Consider the following 22,039-nt stretch of genomic DNA (forward strand, 5'->3'; position numbering starts at 1 on the left):
ATCAATGATAATCATGGAGAGCTTAATAATCAAAAGTCAAAACCAAGATCACTCCATTTGAAAACAAGAAAAGAACAAGAGAATACAAGAGAAAGAACAGAACATATAAGAGACACAGAGAAAAAAAACAGAGAGAAAGAGAGATAACATTGCATACACAGCTCTTTCTTCGCAATGCCAAGGAAAGGCATGGGGAGGGAGAAGGAAAGATTAAAGAAGATGTTTGTGATTTTAATCCAATACACTTTTCTTAAAATGCACAGTGTATTCCCTCACCATTTGCTGCTCTCTGGTCTTTTTGTGCGCTGGAAAAATCTCTGCTGTTTGTACGCAGCCCTGACTCTGTAAATGAGAAAAAAACTTAGTGGCTCGCTCTGAACTGGCTCAGGCTTTCGCTGTCTCTCTCAGCCACGGCCAAGACACTGAATCTGGAGCCGTGCAGATTGGGGCGAGACCTCAGTACGCTGAAAATCATGAAAAATGTTGAGGATGTTGCTCTATTCCTGCGTCGTAGGTGGGGAGTGCTGCTTTATTTTTTCTGTTTCAGATGTATCACTTAAGGTGGAACATGAAAGTAAACGCAAACTGTAAGTGCTACAACTAAACAGTTCATGTTACAAATGAGTTTCTGTGGTAATTCAAACAGCGAATGAAAGCATACTGGCAATTTACACTTCAACTACGAACGATACGGCACTTCTGAATGAAAACAAACCACAGAGGTCCCTTTAAAGTGCCCCAGTAGTGCATTGCTATTGATCCTAATCCAGGTGATGGAGCTAAGGATTCACTCACTTAATATAAAATAGATTATTATGGAAACTAGTCAGATAACTCTGAGCGAGACAAGAACTACTACTTATTCTGTTTGATCTATTCATTTTTCTATGTAACACTGACCATGCGACCTTATATACATAAATAACGTTCTAGTTCAGACAGTCAAAATGCAACGCAGAGACGATGCTACAGTCAAGCAGAGGAAAGTTAGTACACATTCAGGCAGATAATCAGACCAAGCAAACTACTCGCTGGCTAGAACACAGCACTTGACTGCAACATGGATGGGTGCATGACAGCCAATTGAAAAAGACAACAATGCATGCTAGCTGCACCATGAGGTATCAGAAAGTGTTGTGTGTACAAGCCACAGTCACAATGCATCAGCTACAGACCTCTGTGTCATCATTTTGTAGTTTGCCTTTTGCATCTAGGTGAGAATTAGGTCCAAGCTGTTTGTCGTCATGGGGTTTTTCTCTGAGTTTTCTCTAAATTTGAATTTTACGGTTGAAAATTTGAAAGTTACTGGGCATAAAACTATACAACTATAAATCTATACAACGACAAGGACCACTTGTATAAAAAGATTATATACAAGATTTCATAAATAAAGTTGTAATTACAAAATTACACATTTCTTTTTACTGAGGTTTAATCACCAAACTAAACCTGACCAGGGGATTATAAGAAAGGATTATAAATGTTATAAAAGAATAAAAAAGCCCATCATTTAGAGGTAATTCAAATTTCTTTTATATTATTATTATTTTTATTTTATTATTATTATTATTTTTATTATTATTATTATTATAAACTGCAAGCAATATGTTCTCAGAAAACCCCCCTGCAGACCTAAAGAAGTTCCTGATCCACAGGGAATATGGGCGTGGGTTTATTGTAAGAATCTGGAAGTCTTATTATTCTCAAAATATTAGCATTTTATTCTCAAAATAATTACAATTTTATCCTCAAAATATTATGGATTTAATCTTAAAGTCTTGTATTTTATTCTGTAACAACTGACAGTAAAACACCATCCTATAAATGTGTGTTTTTTGTTGTTTATTTGTATTAAGTTCAAAATCTAAATCTATTTATATCTATTTGTTAGTACAAAAAAAAATGTCCCACACCCCCACATTATCCACAAAGGGAGCATACACCAAGAGTCCAGTGCCTGTGTTATGCCATGGGGGCATTTTGTTGGCATTTCTATCACTCCACAATACAGTTACAGAGACTTGTAGACCCTATGCCCACTCAACATTTTAAGACTCTTTATATTGTTGTCATTTTAATTTGACACCCTTCTCTATGACCTATAAGCTATTTAATAATAAGACTAAAGCCCCTGTGACACAAGACGAGTAAAAATGATAGTTAAACGACAGAACAAACCAGATTTTAAACATTTGTGTGTACCGCAGGGTAAAATTAGGGCAAATTCCCTTAATGCCATTCATTTTTCCCCATAAACACAACCATCCTAGACCTAGAGCTCCTTATTTGGACAAACTGCAAAAGACAAAATGAGCTCAGAGGTTTGTCACTCTCATCGGATACCACAGAAGGGAAGGGGGATCTCTCAAAGGCATCTTCTCTGATAACGCCCTGATGAAGAGACAGGGGTAAAACATGGGTGAAGTAGAACCACAGGATGAAAAGAGGACAGAAAAGGCTTGAGAAACAAAGTTAGAACACAGGCACATGCACATGTACTAGTGCGCACCCTCCGTAAGGGCAGAGAACACACTTGATGAATAATGTGGGTGTAGATGAGCTCGAAATGCTGTAGCATCTCTGCTTAATGCCACCTCTCTACCTCCATAAAATCTGTCACTGAATAATTTGTGGAAGAGAAAGTTATGCCATGATGGCGCAGGGACAAAGTGAAGCGAGGTCACACAGTGTGAAGCCCCACTCTCCCGTTTCTTCTGCCAGACTTCAGTCAACTGGCTAACATTACACATTTACATGTTATTTATTTATTCCTAATGTCAAACTTTAACACTGAAATAATTTTTTTAATTAACGTCTGCCACGTTCACGCTATACCAAATTCTACTGAGACATTTTGCACTTCTTCAGTAAAGAAAGAAGGAGCGAGACGTTAGCCAACCACTTAGCACGCAGTGTTGTGCTTTTCATCAGCAGTAAGTTCTGCTCAAACCAAATTTGAAACCGATTTAACCACATCCCACAACTATTTTTGTACAATTACCTGAATATGAATATGACACAGACAGTACAGTCATGGCTGGTTATAGTGTTTTCAGATCTAAACCTAATGAAACCACATGGGAAAATGTAAGAGGTATAATACAAAGGTGATGCAGTGTAATGCTAACATTATAGTTGAAGTCATGGGTTGCAAATATGAATTTGTGGTCGCCATTCTACTTCATAGCTCAGCACTAATGTAATCAGATGGATATTTTTATCTCAAACACTGCTCCTCACCCTGCACTTGAGAGCATTTGAAAGCACAGACGCCTACAGGCTCTTCACCTCAGGGGTAAAGAATCCCACTGTGTTTCATAATGAGGAGAAAAAGACAGTTATTCGCTGTTATCCATATTAACATTTTTGTCATTGGATCTAATGGAACAGCATTAGCACTTTAACTTTCAGTGCCTTTCGCTGCTTTTGTGACTGAATCTGTCTGAGTTATATTTACAGATCAATAATCTGATACTGCTTTCCCTGCACTTTGAGAGTGGAGGAAAATTATTTATTGTGACCGTCTGCCTAAATTCTTTGTCTGTTTTGGCTTAAAGTTGAAGAAAGTATAGTACTGTGAAAACGTTTAAGGCACCAAAGATTATGAAATTTAAAAAGCTATTTATCTGAGCAGTAAATGTTTATTTGCTAAAAACAAACAAACAAACAACAAGTAACACCTAACATTAGAATAAAATCAGATAACATTACTACAGTGAGTGTGACACTTTGTGTGAATGTGTTGGTTTAACTTTTTTCAAATCTCTCCTCGTGGAATCCGTATTACTTGAGGTTATCTTCCAGTACGTAGTTTTAGCGGTTAATAAATAATGATTTTAAATAATGTGTGCTGTTGATTTAACAAATTCATGCAAATCAAGGGGAATCTGAACAAAACATTGTTCTTCAAACTCACTTTCACCTACTTCTAAATAGGAATATATATATATATATATATATATTTACTGTGATTATATAAAACTTCATACAAGCACCACGCTCAGAAGGCATTAATTTAAATATATACAATTTTCTTTGGTGCCTAAAACGTCTGCACAGTACTGTAGTTCTCCCTGTCTCAAAATATGAGATGATCAGTGATGTTTCCACACCACAGTGAAACCAAAGCTGAATGGCGAATGTCTCCTACACCCTATATAGTGTAAGGTGTAGGTCATAAAATAACTGTTTCTGTACTCACGTAGTGCACTGTATGCCAGAATGTAAACCATGTATTTTTGACTATAAGCTTCACATCTTCATTTCAAATTGTAGTAGTATATGTGAAGCAGGCCTTATTTGGGAAGCAGGCTGAGCCTACACTGACCAACGGTTGGGCACAGTAGAGCTCTGTTTACAAACATGAGGTGGATAAATGGGTCAGGTTTCCTCACTTATATTGCTTCACTTTTAATCATCTAAATGAGAAGGTTTTGAAAGAAACTAAATTTTAACATCACAGTTTTTTTTTTTTTAAGTTGTATGTGCATGAATAATAACGTCCTCAAAATGGCAGCCACTATTCACAGTGACGTGGAATAGTGTCACTTCTATGAAACCCATGGGGAGGTGGGCTATAAATGGAAATAGTTTAATGTAACTGAACAATCAAAACAAGCAACAAAGTGGATGTATTTACTAGTGATATGTTGTTAAAACCTTGTCCTGGGAGACCCAAAATTCTTGTTACAACTAGGGTCAAATCCACTGCATTAACGCACAACTTCAACAAGGCATCAGGAAATTAGGAAATAATGAAATACTGAATAACATTCGTAAAAAAGTCAAATGGCACATAGTTTAATGTAATCCTATGTCTCTGTAGGCTAACACAGCACTAAAGTGATCTATGTACTTACTAGTCCAGAGCTGAGGTCCTTGTGGAAGGCCAGTTTGGAGGGTGGGCGGGAGGGGGCATGGACAGGGTTGCCAGGGTAATTTCGGGGCACGTGATAAACATGTTGAGGGAAATAAGGCTATGGAGGTGGAGGAAAGAAAGGGAAAATGTTCATGCCATGAATGACTGAGGATTGGATGAGGATGGGCTACACATAAGACACACACAGTATGGCAGCTTAAAACTTAAAAATGTAAAATCACACTTCCTAAAAAAAAAAAGGCTGTTTAACCTCACAACAGAACGGAACTCGAAATAAACTGCGAAGGAGTCAAAGCTGACAGTTTTCAGTTTCCAAAAGCAAATGTCTATCATCACCGTCATAAGAAAACCTGTTAGGAGCAAAGTAAGAAACTCAGAAGTGATGAGATTACAGGAAAAAAGGAAGCATCTTTAAAACATTTAAACACTTCCTATACTTTGCTTTATTTTACAATCGATAGGTGTCTTATGACGGCAACTCATAACCTTTTTGGCTGAACAAAGAGGCAGCAAACATGGGTTTCTGGTGGTGCCTCACCCGGTTGTAGAAAGGGTGCTGCGGGCCAGTGAGGCCGCTGAAGTAGCTGCTGTGGGTCTGCGCTGGGAAAGAGGAGGTGGGGGAACAGGCTGCAGGGGCCTGACCGAACACTGAGTGTGCTTGCGCTGGAGCCTCCTGCAGGGGCAGCGTGGGATAGCTCACTCCTCCAACATGCATCTGCTCACGGGCATCACGCACGTCTGAGGGAGAGAGAGAAAGAGAGAGAGAGAGAGAGAGAGAGAGAGAGAGAGAGAAATATCATATCTGATACAAGATTATAAACTCTGCCTGCACTTAAAGCGCATTCACATCCTCCTACTCACAGTTAACTTTAGCCAAACGAAGCCCAGCATTTTTAGTAAGTCCTATGTGAAAACGAGGGGAAAAAATATAATCTCTGTGGGTTGGTTCTCAAAACAACAAACAGTGATGACCAAACAGGCTTCTCCCAAAAGATTTAGCAGATTACCAATGCAACATGCCAGAAAGTCCGACAACACTTATTTTCTGCGCGCAGTAATCATACGTTTCTGCCCGTGGAAAGAAATAGCCAGAGTGAGTCAGTAATAAGGAGGCAATTTTGAATGATGTTTCACATCCTGAGGTCAGCATAATAGACCCCTTGTTTCTCTCTCAGGCTGAATTGAGGAATCCTTGACACAACTCATGCACACAACACAGAGGGTCACTAAAGGTTAACCGAGATTGCGTCAATAACAGTGTGTCAATAAAAAAGTAAGTAAGTCTATGTGGTATTGCCTAACATCTCAACATATTTAAAAGCAATGACTTGGACATGAAGTTGTCAGGCCCACTGTAATCAGCCATGTTAAAGCCATGTACCTTTGGTTTATGAAATGGCTGACCTGAGAGTAATTAAGAGGGGAATCCTATTAGCATGCTGAGAGAGGCCGGCATCCTTTCTCTGGGGGTCGACTAGACTTTTAGCACCCAACACCCCTACCCCGCCACCCAAAAAATAAATAAATAAATAAATAAATAAATAAATAAACAAACAATAGTTACACAGTACAGTTTCTGCAGTGCTGGGCTTGGAACAGCAATGACAGAGGCCCTATTCTCCTTATAACAAGTAAGTGACATCATCTGGGCACCCTTGAAATATCATAGTCCTTTTCCACAAACATGAAACAAGTTAGGTTCCCATTCACAAACTTAATTTGGCACGGTTCATAATATTTCCGCTTATATAAACTGGTTCATGAACCAGAAAACTATACTCCCAGCTGTAGCAAAATAACAGTAAATTGTTCAGAGCGAACTGTGACATCATCTGTGGGCGTGTTGAGCTTAAGAAGCTCCAGAAAGAGCTCAGAGCCTCAAATAAATCATTATTGTGCGGTGGAGCTGGACGCGGTCATTTACACTGTTTGTTTCTGGGGCTGTGTTCAGTGCAACATGAGCATGTTGGCTACTTTTCTTCACCGCTTACAAGCTCAGAAGATGGCTCCAAATTCGGCAACACTTACAAATATGTATAATATTTCATTCTGCTCTGACCATGCTGTAAACAGTGGATTAACCATGACTCTGTTTATCTATGGCTCTGACTCTAGAGGTGAATTCATCTTGAATGGAACCGAAATTCTTTTGGTGGAAAAGGGCAATCAGTGTTTCTGCCTAACCATCAGACCTACTCTATCTTAACAAACTACGGGGAATAGTTAAATGCATCTGAGTGACACACTGAGTTACAGACCGTCTATCTACAGCCGGAGCATTAAATACAGTGTGTGTACCTGCGATGATTTCACGCAGCTTGGGGTCCAAGTTGACAGTGCAGGGCAGGAACATCTCCACATCCTGAACAGTGAGCACAGGGGTTCGAGAGGAGAGGAACACTTCAAAGCTGCGGATGTCTCCGTCAATCTCCAGCAGGGGCTCCACGTCCTTTGTGGTGGGAATATTCTTAGAAATCCTGAAATATAAAGGCCAGATTAAATAAGAACACAGAAGAGTATAGAAAGGTTGTGCAGGTTCTGTGAGTTATGAGATGTCCAGTTCTGGATGTAACAGTATGCCACAGAATTTATTAAACCACAGTAACTCAACATGGCGTGATCATTTATTCGTGCAGTTTGTATGCAGCTAAACAGTAGGATAGGTATTTATTACTTGATAGCTACATTAGCTTCTAGTTAGAGCTGTCAGAATAGCCACAATGTTGTAGGGAATAACCGCAGGGAACGCTATTTAACACTGAATATTAAATTTGTTTTTAATTTTTCCACAACTGTTGGTATCCGAACTGCTGCTGAATGGCCATGTGTCAGTCTTTGTTTTATAAAATGGAAACAATGGCAGCTAATCTAGTCATAAACCATGTGCAACTTTGGGAGTTTGGGAGTGAGGAGATTTCAACTAAATTAAAATGGAGAACCTACAATTTAAATGAGGCAACATGCAAAATTTGTGCCAGAAATGTTGCTGTGTAACAGAGAAATATATCTCATCTAGCTACCTATCAACCAGCGATCAAAGCCCAACAGCCTCCACCAGCACCAAGTCATGGAGCAGTTCCAGCGACAGTTAGGAATATAGCACTAGAATCAGGATAAAGTAAGTAATTTGGGGAGGTAATACCTCCATTGTACCACATTGTAGTGCCGAGCCCCGTTAAATCACAGCACAGGGAATTCTTTTACAGAGACAGCTGTGTTTCTAGTGCAAAGCTTAATGACTAAACTCTGACTTGACTTGACTAGACTAGGATATGGAAACATTGCATAACATTTCATAAATGTGCATACAGGCTACATTCACATATCAGGCTCAAATCTGATTTTTTTTACCTCAATGTGTGGACATGTCTAAGTTCATATGTAGTCCTAGATTGGATACAATTCATGAATTTACAACCTGAATGTGAACTAGGGTGACCAGATCTGAGATGGTGAAAAAGAGGACACGTCTGGGGGGTTGGTAGCTGATAAGGTCATGCCCCTTGCTGCCGTTGTATTGCTTAGCTGAACCTATGTGTGCTTTTAGGTCCTTTACACCTTTATTTGCTACACAAAACATGGGAATTTCTTTTTTAATTCATCCGAGAACTTTCGGCATAGCAGCTAGAGATGAGGTTAGGTACATGAGCCTTGCCTGACGTAAACAAGGACTACTGACGTGCAGACTGACCAAATAAATGTCTACAGAGAAGGTTATCGACCAATAACGGTAGCTCTACAGTCAGACCGTCCAATCAGAAGATTTTAGGCTACTTCACCACGCCCCCTTCTCACTCAAGCGAACCAATCGGAGTAGGGGAGGGCGGGACTAGTTTGTGAACAAAACGCTTCTCGAAGTTCTATGTAAGCTCTAGAAAAACAAAATCCCGGACGTTTGTGAAATTCCGTGCGGACATTTCTTTTAAGTCTAAAAAAGCGGACATGTCCGGGAAAAAAAGGACGACTGGTCACCCTAACATGAACCGACACATCAGATGTTTTTGCCTATAGGGATGCACTTTGTGCTGTGGTCATCAACGAGCACCGGCATCGACCGAAGGCTGCATCTCAAATTGCTCCATGCTTCCTACAAAGTGAACAGTGTAGGTGTGAATCAATGGCTCCCGCACCAAAGCAATGCACTGAATGTTAGAAAAGGAGCCATGCAGGTGAGAGCTGAGTATAAATGGAGTTGTGATAAATATACTACACAGTACATGTGAGTAGGAGCTGTTATCTCAGAACAAACATTGTGCACTACACTGGGATTAGGGACCCGATTTGGGATAATTGTGGTGTGAGCACGTGGTGTTTCAGGGACCATGAATGTATGTGAACCATCAAGAAGCAAAATCCGACCTGAGCAAAAAAATCTGATATGATCTAATGAGGCTGCAATGTGAACGTAGCCATGGTCATACATTTGAGGTCATACAGACTGGCAGAGAGCCACATAGCTATGTAAATGTTTTAGCCTTTGGTCAAACTACAGATGGTTTGTGTAAGTGTAGCTTGGAGCACAAGACTCAAGACAGACCCATGAAGAAGTCAGATGTGGGAGTTATCAGATACATCGCAAGATTTGTTTCTGCTGAATGCAGACAATTTGGCGCACATCATATTTCTTCTATCTCTCCATCTCTCTCTCTCTCTCTCTCTTTCTCTTTCTGTTTCTGCATAGGGAGTGCTAGATGTGATGGTATTTCCCATCCCTTTATCAGCAAGTCCGGAGACACAGGCTGTCCTTTTTTCCGCTAATGATCCCCAACTGCGGCATGTAGAGCATGAGCTCACTGTTTGGCATGATTTCACGATGCTGATTTAAGTAATCCGATTTGAAGGGGTGAAATTGGCTCTGCTCGGAGAGGGGGAGCAGCGAGACAATGACGATCAGTGGCCGCCGCGCACAGCTGAAGTGGAGAATCAGAGTAAACAGCGAGGACCTCGCGAGGCTTGAAGGTGATTTATAAGCACCTGTGGAGTGTGACTGGAGTAAGCAAGTCTCTCATCTGCTATGAGAGGCTTACACCAATATATAATCCTTCAGAATTAATAATTAACACATTACATGGGCACACACCAAACCCCCGGCATTAAGGTAGTTACAGTTAAAGGAATGTTTTGGGTTTGCTTTGGGATTTTTGCGCCTGGGCTCCCCCTGCCTTTGCAGAGTGTGATTAATGACAAAAGATATATAGTGCGGTTTCTGCAGTGCTGAGTCTGGAGTAGCAACAATAGAGGCTCTATTATCCCCATTACACATCAGTGAGGGGAGCATCACAATGATTCTGAAGTTGTAATTTAACAGTAAATATATATCACAGTGTTCCTTTAAATAAACTGCATGACAGTCAGAAAGCACATATGGTTTATGCATGCATTTATTAGCATGATGCTAATGGCTAAGCTTTGTTAGCTGCCAAACCAAAGAAGCCCACCCCCACTTAAAAACTACTGATGACTGTGGACACTCAGAGCCGACCTCTACGGCACACACATCCGAACTGTTGGCTGTGGAGTGCAGTGATCTGCCAGGCTGTGGCTGTGGGCTCTGGCAGCGCGTGTGCATGTGGGTGAGTGTGTGGCGCTGGGTGTGAGAACAGATGTTGCAAACACTGGACAAAGGCCCGCACTGTGCTCGGGCAGGCCTCGGAGTCAGCGGGTCAGCGGTAGACGCTGTGTGAGCAGTCAGCTGACCTTCCACATGATGGACGTTAGGTGGAGGTGGGCTCCTCCCCAGATTGGGCGCGGGGCTGAAGGGCAGAACATGCAAAACGGTGGTGTTTATCACAGACAACGCATTCAAATTCTTTATTTACAAACAAATCTGCAACTGGACAGTGCAGAGGGCAGGGCTTCAGCGGAAGGGAAGCGGAGAGGATGAGGGAACGGGACTTGGTTGGTTTCCCACGCACTGGATTAGGCAGCACGGGGCGGCTTGTGCTTCTTCCGAAGTCCAGCTGGGCTTGTTTATTTGTGTGTGTGTGTGTGTGTTTGTGAGAGAGAGAGTGAGAGAGAGAGAGACTATGTGCTTGTATATGTTCACTCTTGGACAAACAGGAGTCAGCGACAGGAGCCTCTCAAGAGACTTCCTCTGTCACAAGACACACACACACACACACACACACACACACTTCCACTCACTAGTTTGCCCCTACAGTCACAATTCCAATGTATAAGGAAGTAATTGTTTAAATCATGTGATTGAATGCATGCCAAATATTGAACATGCATGTGCAGACGTTCCACATTTGGACAGTGAATCATGTGGTATTCATAGTCTTTAAAGTCTCTAAAATGGGAGGGGACCTCCAAGACTGACACAGGCTTGACATAAACTTGACCTATTACATTCTTAATGCCCTTAACAGGAAATTACTGTACCAAAGGAAATAAATAAAACAGAATCAAGTGGGGGTTTGGGTCTGCTACCAACCCACTCACTGACAAACCAAACAGCACAGTTTTATCCCTGAGGACATGGAATAAAGGTCTTGGATCACAAAGCTGGACTGGTGTTTATGTGAGAGCACCTAGACCAGATTAAACACACACAAGAGTACTGGGTAGAAATGTGAAGAAAGAAAAGAGTGCAAAGCTGAAATGATTCTTCACAGCCAGCGTTTCTACTCCTTGTGCCTGAGTGCTGGCCGCCCTGCACTTGGTTTAAACAGAGGCTCGTTCACAACAGGAGCTGAAAGTGGCTGTTCTAAAAAGAGCTGTTCAGACAGGGTACGAAAAGTGTGGTTTGACTCTTGTGGTATATTTGACCCAATCATGTCACAGACATTATAATGAGACCCAGAGAACTGTGTTATCTTGTGGAAAATGTTGTATACAGGAGGTCCTCGGGTTACATCAGTCCCGAGTTACGATGTTTTGTGGTTACGACACATCTCCTATTTACTGTATAAAGCCTTGTTTCGACTTAAGTGGTTTTGCGTCGTAAAGCGAACTTCGTGTTTGGTGTGCGTGGCGCAAGAATACATGGTTACGCGGCTCGGGACCAAGGAGGATGGCGTCACCCCAGTCGCATCGTAGGATAAGTGCTTACAGTATGTTATTTACGTACAGTATGTACGTATGTTACGACTTACACTGAAAATCGGTTTACGACGTGATGTAGGAACGGATCAACGTCGTAAGTCGAGGTACTTTGAAAACATGGGAATGCTATAAAGCTATAAAGAAAAAAAAGATTAGCGTATCTAGTGGATATGACACTGGACAGTTAATGATATGGCTTTAGTATTAATTATCATGGTTTAAAAACATTACGTAAGTTACAGCACATGATGCTGGATGGTTTTGTGTCGAGGGAGTCATGACGCAGTCACAGAGCGATGGTGTGGTGCTGAATCTCACTTTACTGTCCTGATATCACTCCCCAAGGACCCTCGAAACCAGGAGAGGTTCAATCAGGATTGGGAGGTGAGATTGGGCACCACACCGGAGTGAGTGAAATGCTAAGGAGGAAGCTAATGGGCTAAGTGATAATTATGCTCTTGTAAACACGTGTGATAGTAGAAATGTGCTGGTTTAGTCATTTCATTTATTGCCAGAATTTCAAACTTGCCACCCATTCCACTTTAATGGTGCAGCACTCAATTCCACCTTAAATGGCTCGGTGATTATAATAGGGTTTCCCCACCTTAAATTGAGAAAAATGTTTAGAGATTTCTATCATAAATGGTGATCGATATCATTCTGCAACCAAAATTAGCAATTTATTAAGTTCCACTTTAAACATTTCAAGTTTATTGTTCATTTTTATCTACTTTTGTTTAAACCTTATTTATATGAGTTCAAATTGCTGCTGATTTTTGGTGTTCAATATAAATGTTTTGAAATTATTCATGTGCGTGTACAAGAACTTTTTGAACTTTTCAGCACATTTCAACAATACTGCAATAAAACTGATAACAGTGATATCACATTTTCATACCGGTTCATCTCTAGTACATTTCCAGGTAGCTCATCCCTTAGTACGACAGCACACACAATCTTAAGACCATTACTGCCCCCTCTGGTCATAGATTAAACCCCTAAATGCTCATCTCCGTTGATCAGAATTAGAGATTTAGAAGATATTACCAAGAAATGTGATTATCTCTGATGTAACAGCTTCGCCTATGTGTTCAGTGCATGCAGATCTATGAATATGCCATTAGCCCATCCTTTTATCTCCTCCCAGCCATATGCCACTCATTTGCAGCTCAAAAGCTTCACCCCAAAAGCTGACATGATTGATTCCTTAGGTTTGTGATGTAAGAAAACCTTACTGACTTGGTTTTTCTTGCTCCTGGGCTCCCCCTGCAGTTGCAGAGTGTAATTCAATTTTACAGTACTGTCCTGAAATCAAGGTGAGGCATTCCTACCCTCCTGAAAACCTTACATAGTGCAGTTTTTGTAGTGCAGAGCCCTGATTAGTTCTCCCTATCACAGCTCACTAAAACATCAGTGATTCTGAAGCTGCAATTTTAAGGGAGCGGCACAGTGGTGCAGCAGGTAGTGTCGCAGTCACACAGCTCCTGGAGGTTGTGGGTTCGATTCCCGCTCCGGGTAACTGTCTGTGAGGAGTTGGTGTGTTCTCCCTGTGTCTGCATGGGTTTCCTCTGGGTGACTGTCTGTGAGGAGTTGCTGTGTTCTCCCTGTGTCCGCGTGGGTTTCCTCCGGGTGACTGTCTGTGAGGAGTGTGGTGTGTTCTCCCTGTGTCTGCATGGGTTTCCTCCGGGTGACTGTCTGTGAGGAGTTGCTGTGTTCTCCCTGTGTCCGCGTGGGTTTCCTCCGGGTGCTCCGGTTTCCTCCGGGTGCTCCGGTTTCCTCCCACAGTTCAAAAACACACGTTGGTAGGTGGATTGGCGACTCAAAAGTGTCTGTAGGTGTGAGTGTGTCGCCCTGTGAAGGACTGGCGCCCCCTCCAGGGTGTATTCCCACCTTGCGCCCAATGATTCCAGGTAGGCTCTGGACCCACCGCAACCCTGAACTGGATAAGGGTTACAGATAATGAATGAATGAATTTTAAGGGAGAAAAAATTACTACCTAGGATTCCTTGAATGAATAATAACATTTTGCCAGTTCCTTAATAGCATTTTCATTCAAAACTCATTTCAAATTGAAAAAAAAGGATCACTAGCATTTTAAATTCTCCCACTGAGCAACTCCAACTTTATGGCTGTTTTCCTTGGAACTACCGCCTACAACAATGATGACAGGTTTGAGTTATTTGACTGTCTTAATTCACTCCAGCCACGCAGATTTAGTAAGTATGATGCATTTGTTATGAATGCACTCTAAACGGCGACGAGTGTCAACAGCTTGTTTATGGAATACAAACACATAAACACACAAGAGACTCATGCACACACACACAAACACACAGTACGCAGACTGTTGAATAATGCTGGGCTCTGAGAAAGCCCCTCTATTTAATCTGGCAGGGAGCAAAGAGCGAGCAAAACACCCCGACATAGGCCGCGTCCAAGCACAACAGCCAGTCAAAATGGAGCCGGGCGTCCAGAAACATGCCATCATGACACTCTTATTCCAACGGCCCGGAATGACTGCAGACAGACCGAAGATGGGAGAGGAGGAGGAGGAGGGGGGGGGGGGCATCTGTTGGTCAGTCACTGAGGACATATGGGTGCTTACTCATACCCAGCCATCTTCCCCCTCCACACATACAGTACGTGTTGGTCCTCTCTTCTCTTCCACAAGCTTGTTATTTCAGACTGGATTAGGAAGGGCTACATATAGCAGTATTGTGCGTGCCTCCTTTAGTCGACGCACAAAGCTGCTGGCGTATTGTCTGAGACAAATGTTCCCCAGCTCTAAAGCACGCTGGGCACTATTTATATCAGCTTGCACCAATGGGACTCATCCACTTCAAAAGAACAGACTTTTTTTTTTTAGTCTGTTGAGGAAAAGTTGGCCCTAACATAAAGCGATACATTTTAAAAAATGACATTCTTGCCTCTTTGCTTTGGGAGAGATACGCAAAGAACAAAGGCACTATCAGTCATCTTTCATGGGAGCGCTGGGATCGAGGGAAATCAAGCTTCGGCCGAGCGTTGTCACGGCGCAAGCATTCCGAGTTAGCTTCCTTTCTTTGGGAAAAAAAAAACCGAGACCGAGATAAAAAGCGCACCAGGACTCCTGCAGACGTCCCACATAATGCCACTATTGATTGAAGCCGTGCTGCGGCGTGGCTGCTTTTAAAACGGCGCCTGCTTGGGAGGTTTCTGGCCCAGGTTTCTCCGAATGCTAATCGATTCCCCGATGCTGACTGAGCCTTCTTTTCTTCCTCCTCTTCCTCTTTTCGCTCCCACACAGCAGCAGCTGACAGGAAAGAGCATAATTCTCCCACTCTTTCCCCCTGCCGACTGGACGCTCAGTGCGCCGCTTGACTTTTCGTGTGAGGACAGTCGCGGTGAGCATGTTTCTACAAGAGGCCCAGACATGCAGAAAGGCCAACCCATTCATGTATTTGAGCCTCATAAAAAAATCAATGTTCACAACGCAAAAAGAGCAATGGGGCATGGATGGTGTGGGATTGGCAGCTGGCTGGGGGGGGTGAGTGGCGCTCTGGTGTGGGGCTGGACTAAGGGCAGGGCTGGGGGGTAGTGGCTGCCACGCTGAAGCTGAAGAAGTCGGTCAACACTCCCTGGAGCGAGGAGCTGCCAAGTGCTCAATCAAGCAAGCAGGGCAAACATGTTTATGTCTCCAGTGCTGACACTACGCATGAAAGCATGGCGGCATGTGAAGAGGAAATCGGTGGGTTCCAGTACAGCGGGATGCAATAAAGACTTCACTTACATATAGGGGTTTCTTGGGACTTGGAAATGAATTTTACCCACGAAAAAATACATCTGATTTGATCTCATTTCTACATGAACCTTTTTAAAAAACAGCCCATAATATAATTACAATACAACACAAGGATTAAACACCACAGCAGCATTCTCCCATCTAAACTGCCCATGTGCCATGTATAAACATGGGCCCAGTGCTGTGATTGGAGAGGCTCGGACGAGGGGGCAGGGCAATTCTTAATTCCTTGAACTTGACGTAAGTAGCGGAGAAGAATCAGAAAAAGAGTTATCATCTCATGTCTCATGACTTTAAAAAAAAAAACTATTGTGCTCTTGTTTCACTGTGTGTAGGTTGGTGGGCTGTGGAACGAGGATTTAGTCCAGACACATGAGCCTCAGGATAAGGCTTTGGTGTTAAATGAGCTACTTCAATAAGAGTCTTGAGGCAGATCATAAGAAATCACTAGGTAAAATGTACTGTTTCAGGTAAATTGAGCTGTTGACTCGCTGTATTTACATGTCACTGTTCCTCCTGGACACACAGTCAGTTCTTCCGAAAGTGTACAGTCTATTTACAAGATGGAGGCTGAATCATTTTCCCCATTTGCTTTATCTGAAATCTGCAATCGAATGACATCATGAGTAACAACTGTGAGGAAATTCTGTGGAACTGAACTCGCCTCATAAATCATCTCCAGCTCAAGCTGCTACTGCTTTAATATGGTCACTCTCAAACCTCGGAGGTCACACACACTGGTGTTTAGTTAGAGCTCTTGAGGGCTCTGCCATTTCTCTCCTTTTCTCCACTGTCACAGTCTTTCTTCCGTCCTTTTCAGAGAGCTCATCCCTTAGCTTGACCAAGGCAGGTCGTATATTACCTTGCTGTCCCCCAGAGGTCGTGCAGTCCTGGGATGAGAGACAGGATGATGAGCCTCTGTGGCTTTTCAAAAGGTCATCACTGACCTTTCACAGACCTGCATGGCTATTTATACTGCCACAACCTTTAACTCGCTCACAGTGGAGTCCAATAATGCCAAAGAAACTAGCACCACGCAGATATTCCAAGGCATTTTTGAGCTCCGGATCCATAGCATGTTTCGGACCTTACAACAATCGCACAATCAAAGATAAAGGTAGCAATCATTGACCATACCATTGCTCTTTGTATTTTTACAGTTACAGACTGTAGCCCCTTTGTAGCTCTGCATACTTCATTACCCTTGTTTCTTCCTCTTCTGCAAATGGTGAAAATCGAGGAGTGTCAGACTCGGTCTGCTCGGTCTGATTCACAAGAATGCACAACAACACTAACGCCGCGTCAGTGTCGCTGTGGTGCTGTGAAGTGCCGTGAATGCTCCACCACCAACTGCTCTGTGGCGGTTCTGTGGAAGTCTTGACCATTAAAGAAAAGTATGCAGAGCAACTGATGGACAAGAGTCTGTAACTGAAGAACTACAAAGTTCACCTGTATGGTCAGTGGAGCTGATAAAATGGACAATGCAGCAAATAGAGGGTTGTTTGCAATGGTTTGGCTTCTAAATGTTTTTATCTACTTCAAAGTGATAAGACACTTTGACCCAGTGAACGGTTCTGAGCACGACCGCAGGAACCGGGGGTTCGACGGGCATTCGACCCACCACTTTTAAAAGAACTGGGGTGACGTCCCACCACATTTGGGTTCTGTTTAATGGGTCATTAGGGAAAAAAGCTATTAACTACTGGTCACAATTTTTGTTATAACACGTTATATTTGTTAAAGGTCTGGTCTGGAGTGTTTCTTACTGCTGCTAGGAAACAGTTTACAGGGGCCTGGAGGTTGTGGGTTCGATTCCCGCTCCGGGTGACTGTCTGTGAGGAGTTGGTGTGTTCTCCCTGTGTCCGCGTGGGTTTCCTCCGGGTGCTCTGGTTTCTTCCCACAGTCCAAAAACACACGTTGCAGGTGGATTGGCGACTCAAAAGTGTCCGTAGGTGTGAGTGAATGTGAGTGTGTGTTGCCCTGTGAAGGACTGGCGCCCCCTCCAGGGTGTATTCCCACCTTGCGCCCAATGATTCCAGGTAGGCTCTGGACCCACCGCGACCCTGAATTGGATAAGTGGTTACAGATAATGAATGAATGAATGAATGAATGAATGAATGCATCTAAAAAAACAAAAAAGTGTCTGGGACATGGTTCCAGATTTCAGTGGCATCAAATGTGCCCCACAACTTCTGGAGGCATGGTGCTACCCCTGGGTCTGACTCTGTAGGTTCCTCTAAAATGGAGCATTACGCATAAAACCAGGCTGAAACATTTGGTTTATATTTTTCAGAAATTCTGAATAAATCGGTGGCACTGCCCTTGTCCTAAAAACTGAAAAATGTCCTGGAGTGCCCTATTTAAAAAAAAAAAAAATCTTCTAATCCTCAGAAACACTTCGGAAAGAAATAATGAGCTTTGCCTGGACGCCAATTTAACGTTCCCTTGTTTCCACCTTCATCACCGTGATGTGGCACACGCTCAAGAGCGCGGGTGAGCGCTATTCTTCATATGACAATAGGAACCACGAAGTGCAAAAAAAAAAAAAAAAAAAAAAAAACAATTCCTCCATCACAGCTTGGCCCCAGAGCAGCGCTAGATCCACTCCCTCTGTTCGCCTCTCACTTTCTTTCTCTCGTTTCGCTCTCTCTCCCACTCTCCAGCTCATCTCATCCATCTGGAGGTCACCCCGCCAGCCCGGGACTCGGTGTGCGCCCAATAAAAGCGCTCCCTATCACAGATAGCGCTCCCCTCTATTGGGAAATAGATGGGTTTTTCAACAGACTAATCATTTACAGGGCTTCAGGGCGCCTTGGCAAATAAAGCCCAGTGCTATTAAATTACAAGTTCACTCCTTCCACCCAATAGCTCCAGAAGGATTCGGCCGCCGAGAAACAGCCTCCATCCAGAGAAGAGGGACGAGGAGAAAACATCTCAGGCTTGTTAGGGCCAAGGCAAGATGCTGGAGACAAGCGCGGTACGTGACGGAAATGCCGAATCGACACAAAGCCAGCGAGGGAGAAAGAAGCACCTCACTTTAGGGCAGGAAAGTTCAAAAGTGTGGTGGGGGGAAGAAAAGGGTTATATTTAAAGCCTCATTAGGCTGTACGTACAAAGGGAATCAAACTAAATGTGCTTCAGAAAAACCGCTTTTATCTCCAAGCATAATTGCGACCCAAATTACAATAATTGGACCAATTAAAGTAATCCTGAATGAACAGTATGTCATCTTAATGTTTCTGTACTTGTGAGAGGAGTCTCTCTAATTAGCTCCAATTGCCTCGCACGGATTAATTTCAAGTGTCATTAGTCAAAAAGTTTCGAAGGCGTCGCTTTAAAGCAGGGATTTGGGGCGCAGCACTGAGAAGCGATTGTTCGCCGAATGAATGAGCCTGCCGAGAAGTGTGATGAAGGAGAAGATGAGAGTCCTGATATGATACTGAGAGTTGGGGAGCTCCCTCTCTTCTGAGGAAGAGCTGGGTCAAAGCTGTGTAAGTGAGAAGGCAGGATTGCCTGGGTACATTTATTATAAAAATAAAATTACCAGCTGACAATATAAGCATACATTTGTGACCGGTGTCAGCGCATGTTCCTTTAAATGATAATGAGCCACTCGCTGTTCACCCCGACCCTGAGTGCACAGCAGTGAGAAGTGAGCTGCAGTAGCTCATTTATACACAGCATTTACAATTCTCCTCTCTCGTTGTGTCTGCTTTGCGCTGTTTAACCTCGTCTTTGCACTCTCCTACGTCTTTGCGCTCTCCTACTTAACCTACGGGGAGCTGACTGGTTGGTCTTGTTTCACAGTGTGTGGGCTGGTAGGCTCCCACATAAATGTACACATTCTAAAGAGCTTCGACGATAAGGGCATCATCATTTCAGTACACCAACAGTTAAGTAAACGATCTGAAATATCGCTGAGCTATCGCTGATGTGCTCTTGAAAGGTTTATCACTAAATAAACATGGGTCCTGGACGAAAAACGCACCACAACAAATCCTTTCATTTCCTCAGGCAGGAGTCATGTCTGAGCACGACGGGTCTGGCTCCTCAAGCTGAACGGAACGTCGTGTGAAACTAGTCAGCGCAATGAATCTTCTCTGGAGATAAATGGTGTTTCAGTGATGTGTCTATAGCTTAATGAAACATTCATTCTGCTTAGGAGCAGTTTAAAGGCATGTTAATGGATATAAAAGTCTTATACCTCTGAAGTTCAAATCACCAGTGCTGGTTTCCAGCACGTCCTCGAGTATCTACCTCTCACACCACTCTACACTACACTAACTCTGTGAGTATGTTCAAACTGGTAGTACAAAGTTTTCTGACCAAATCCGTTGTCACACTATCTTTGTAATGTGACCTAGATCTGAAAAGACCATGATCCTAAACTGACCTGCATTCGCAAAAGAATGCTTTGTGTTGCCAGAGGAAAACAAGCTCATTCTACTTTAATATCAGAAAAAAATAGTTATTAGATTTTCATAAAAAGAACCAAAGACGTGCACCAGAGAAAAAAATAATTACAGAAATATCAAACACTATATGTATATAAACTTAAAAAAGCCATAAATAAAATTGCAAAGAAAGGTACAGAAGAAGGGTTTGAAAAGAAAAAAGACAAATTTCTCATTCAATTTCTTGCATTTGGATTTCAAATATATGATTATTATAATTTTTAATTTCTGTTATTGATATTAAAAGATAACAACTAAAAATGTTCAGGGCGGCACAGTGGCGCAGAATGTAGCAGGGTTCGATTCCCGCTCCGGGTGACTGTCTGTGAGGAGTGTGGTGTGTTCTCCCAGTGTCTGTGTGGGTTTCCTCTGGGTGCTCCGGTTTCCTCCCACAGTCCAAAAACACACGTTGGTAGGTGGATTGGTGACTCAAAAGTGTCCGAGTGTGTGAGTGAATGTGTGTGTGTGTCTGTGTTGCCCTGTGAAGGACTGGCGCCCCCTCCAGGGTGTATTCCCACCTTGCGCCCAATGATTCCAGGTAGGCTCTGGACCCACCAAGACCCTGAACTGGATAAGCGTGTACAGATGATGAACGAATGAATGAATAAATAAACCAAGTCAGACTTTAATTCTGTTGGATATAGAAGGTAATGTCCTTGCATCTCACATGCAACCAAATGAATATACAGTTTGAAGGGTAGGCGCAAACTTGCAGGACAAAGCTGAAAGGGCACAATATGCCAACAGAGGGGGCACTTGGCTTGGGGAGCCATGTGGAGTGGGGAGAGGGAGGTGTGGATGAAAGGTGAGGGGGCACGTGCTCTTTCCTGAGCTTTTGCACTCGCTCCTGTGTGTGAAAGTTTGCCACAGCACTCTCCTAGCGGTTAATTAACGAGGGAGCCCGGCACTACGGGAGCGGGGGGTGAACGACATATGTTTATGAGCCATGTCGGGCCAGTGTGTGAGTGTGTGTGTATGTGTGTGTAGAGGGGGGCTGGCCACAGTCCTTGGCCTGCTCAGGTTCCGTCAGGCCGAGCTGGCACTGAGCAGGACACCAGATGTCAGAGCAGAACCGGCTCGGCGGGCCACACCTCTCGATAAGCTAAAAGCGGAGCAGAGCACCAGAAATAAACTCCCGCAGGACCTGACTCCACTCAAAAAACTCCACAACAGATCACCGACACCAGACGCCGGAAGCGTGTGTCTATCTCTCTCACTTCCGCCGTCGGACACTACATGGGCTTCCGCTCGGAGCCACCGCTTTTTATGGTCAAAAGGCCATTGCTTTCATTCTCTTTCCTCCCCTGAGCAGGAGACAGTGAACGGAGGATTAGGAGAGAAGAAGGTGAATGATGTTACAATAAGGAAAAAAGAATAATCACGGAGAATAGGGATAGAGGGATACAAACAAGTAACAATGTATACAATGTGCACAGCTGTGCAGTGGGGGTGCCAGTCCTTCACAGGGCGACACACACTCACACCTACGGACACATTTGAGTCGACAATCCACCTACCAACGTGTGTTTTTGGAGCGTGGGAGGAAACCAGAGCACCCGGAGGAAACCCACACGGACACAGGGAGAACACAGCACACTCCTCACAGACAGTCACTCGGAGCGGAACTCGAAACCACAACCTCCAGGTCCCTGAAGCTGTGTGACTGTGACACTCCCTGCTGTGCCACTGTGCCACCCTACGCTTTATTAAATTTCCATTTAAAGTTGTATTATTTAACAGTTATTGCCATTAAGGTTATTGCCTCATCCATACATTTCTGGACATTTTTAAAAGCAGGTTTTGTTCTGCGTTTTTTTTTCTCCTGTCCACACACACACACACACACACACACACACACACACACACACACACACACAC

At 43.2% G+C, this 22,039-nt stretch overlaps 1 protein-coding gene across 2 annotated transcripts in view; it reads right to left on the reverse strand.

Moving 5' to 3' along the window:
* Positions 1 to 22,039, reverse strand: part of kidins220a (kinase D-interacting substrate 220a) — a 70,906-nt gene that overhangs the window by 16,906 nt on the left and 31,961 nt on the right. The window contains exons 23-25 of one of the 2 annotated variants that reach the window (XM_066674144.1): positions 7,178 to 7,356; positions 5,418 to 5,617; positions 4,860 to 4,976 (exon numbers count right to left, since the gene is read on the reverse strand). In XM_066674144.1, coding sequence (XP_066530241.1) covers positions 4,860 to 4,976; positions 5,418 to 5,617; positions 7,178 to 7,356 — 496 coding nt within the window. Of the gene's footprint in view, positions 1 to 4,859; positions 4,977 to 5,417; positions 5,618 to 7,177; positions 7,357 to 16,492; positions 16,598 to 22,039 lie in introns of those variants that run through there. The other variant, XM_066674136.1, reaches the window with a different exon arrangement.

This window comes from Hoplias malabaricus, chromosome 1 (assembly GCF_029633855.1).
Source record: "Hoplias malabaricus isolate fHopMal1 chromosome 1, fHopMal1.hap1, whole genome shotgun sequence".
Taxonomy (NCBI): Eukaryota; Metazoa; Chordata; class Actinopteri; order Characiformes; family Erythrinidae; genus Hoplias; species Hoplias malabaricus.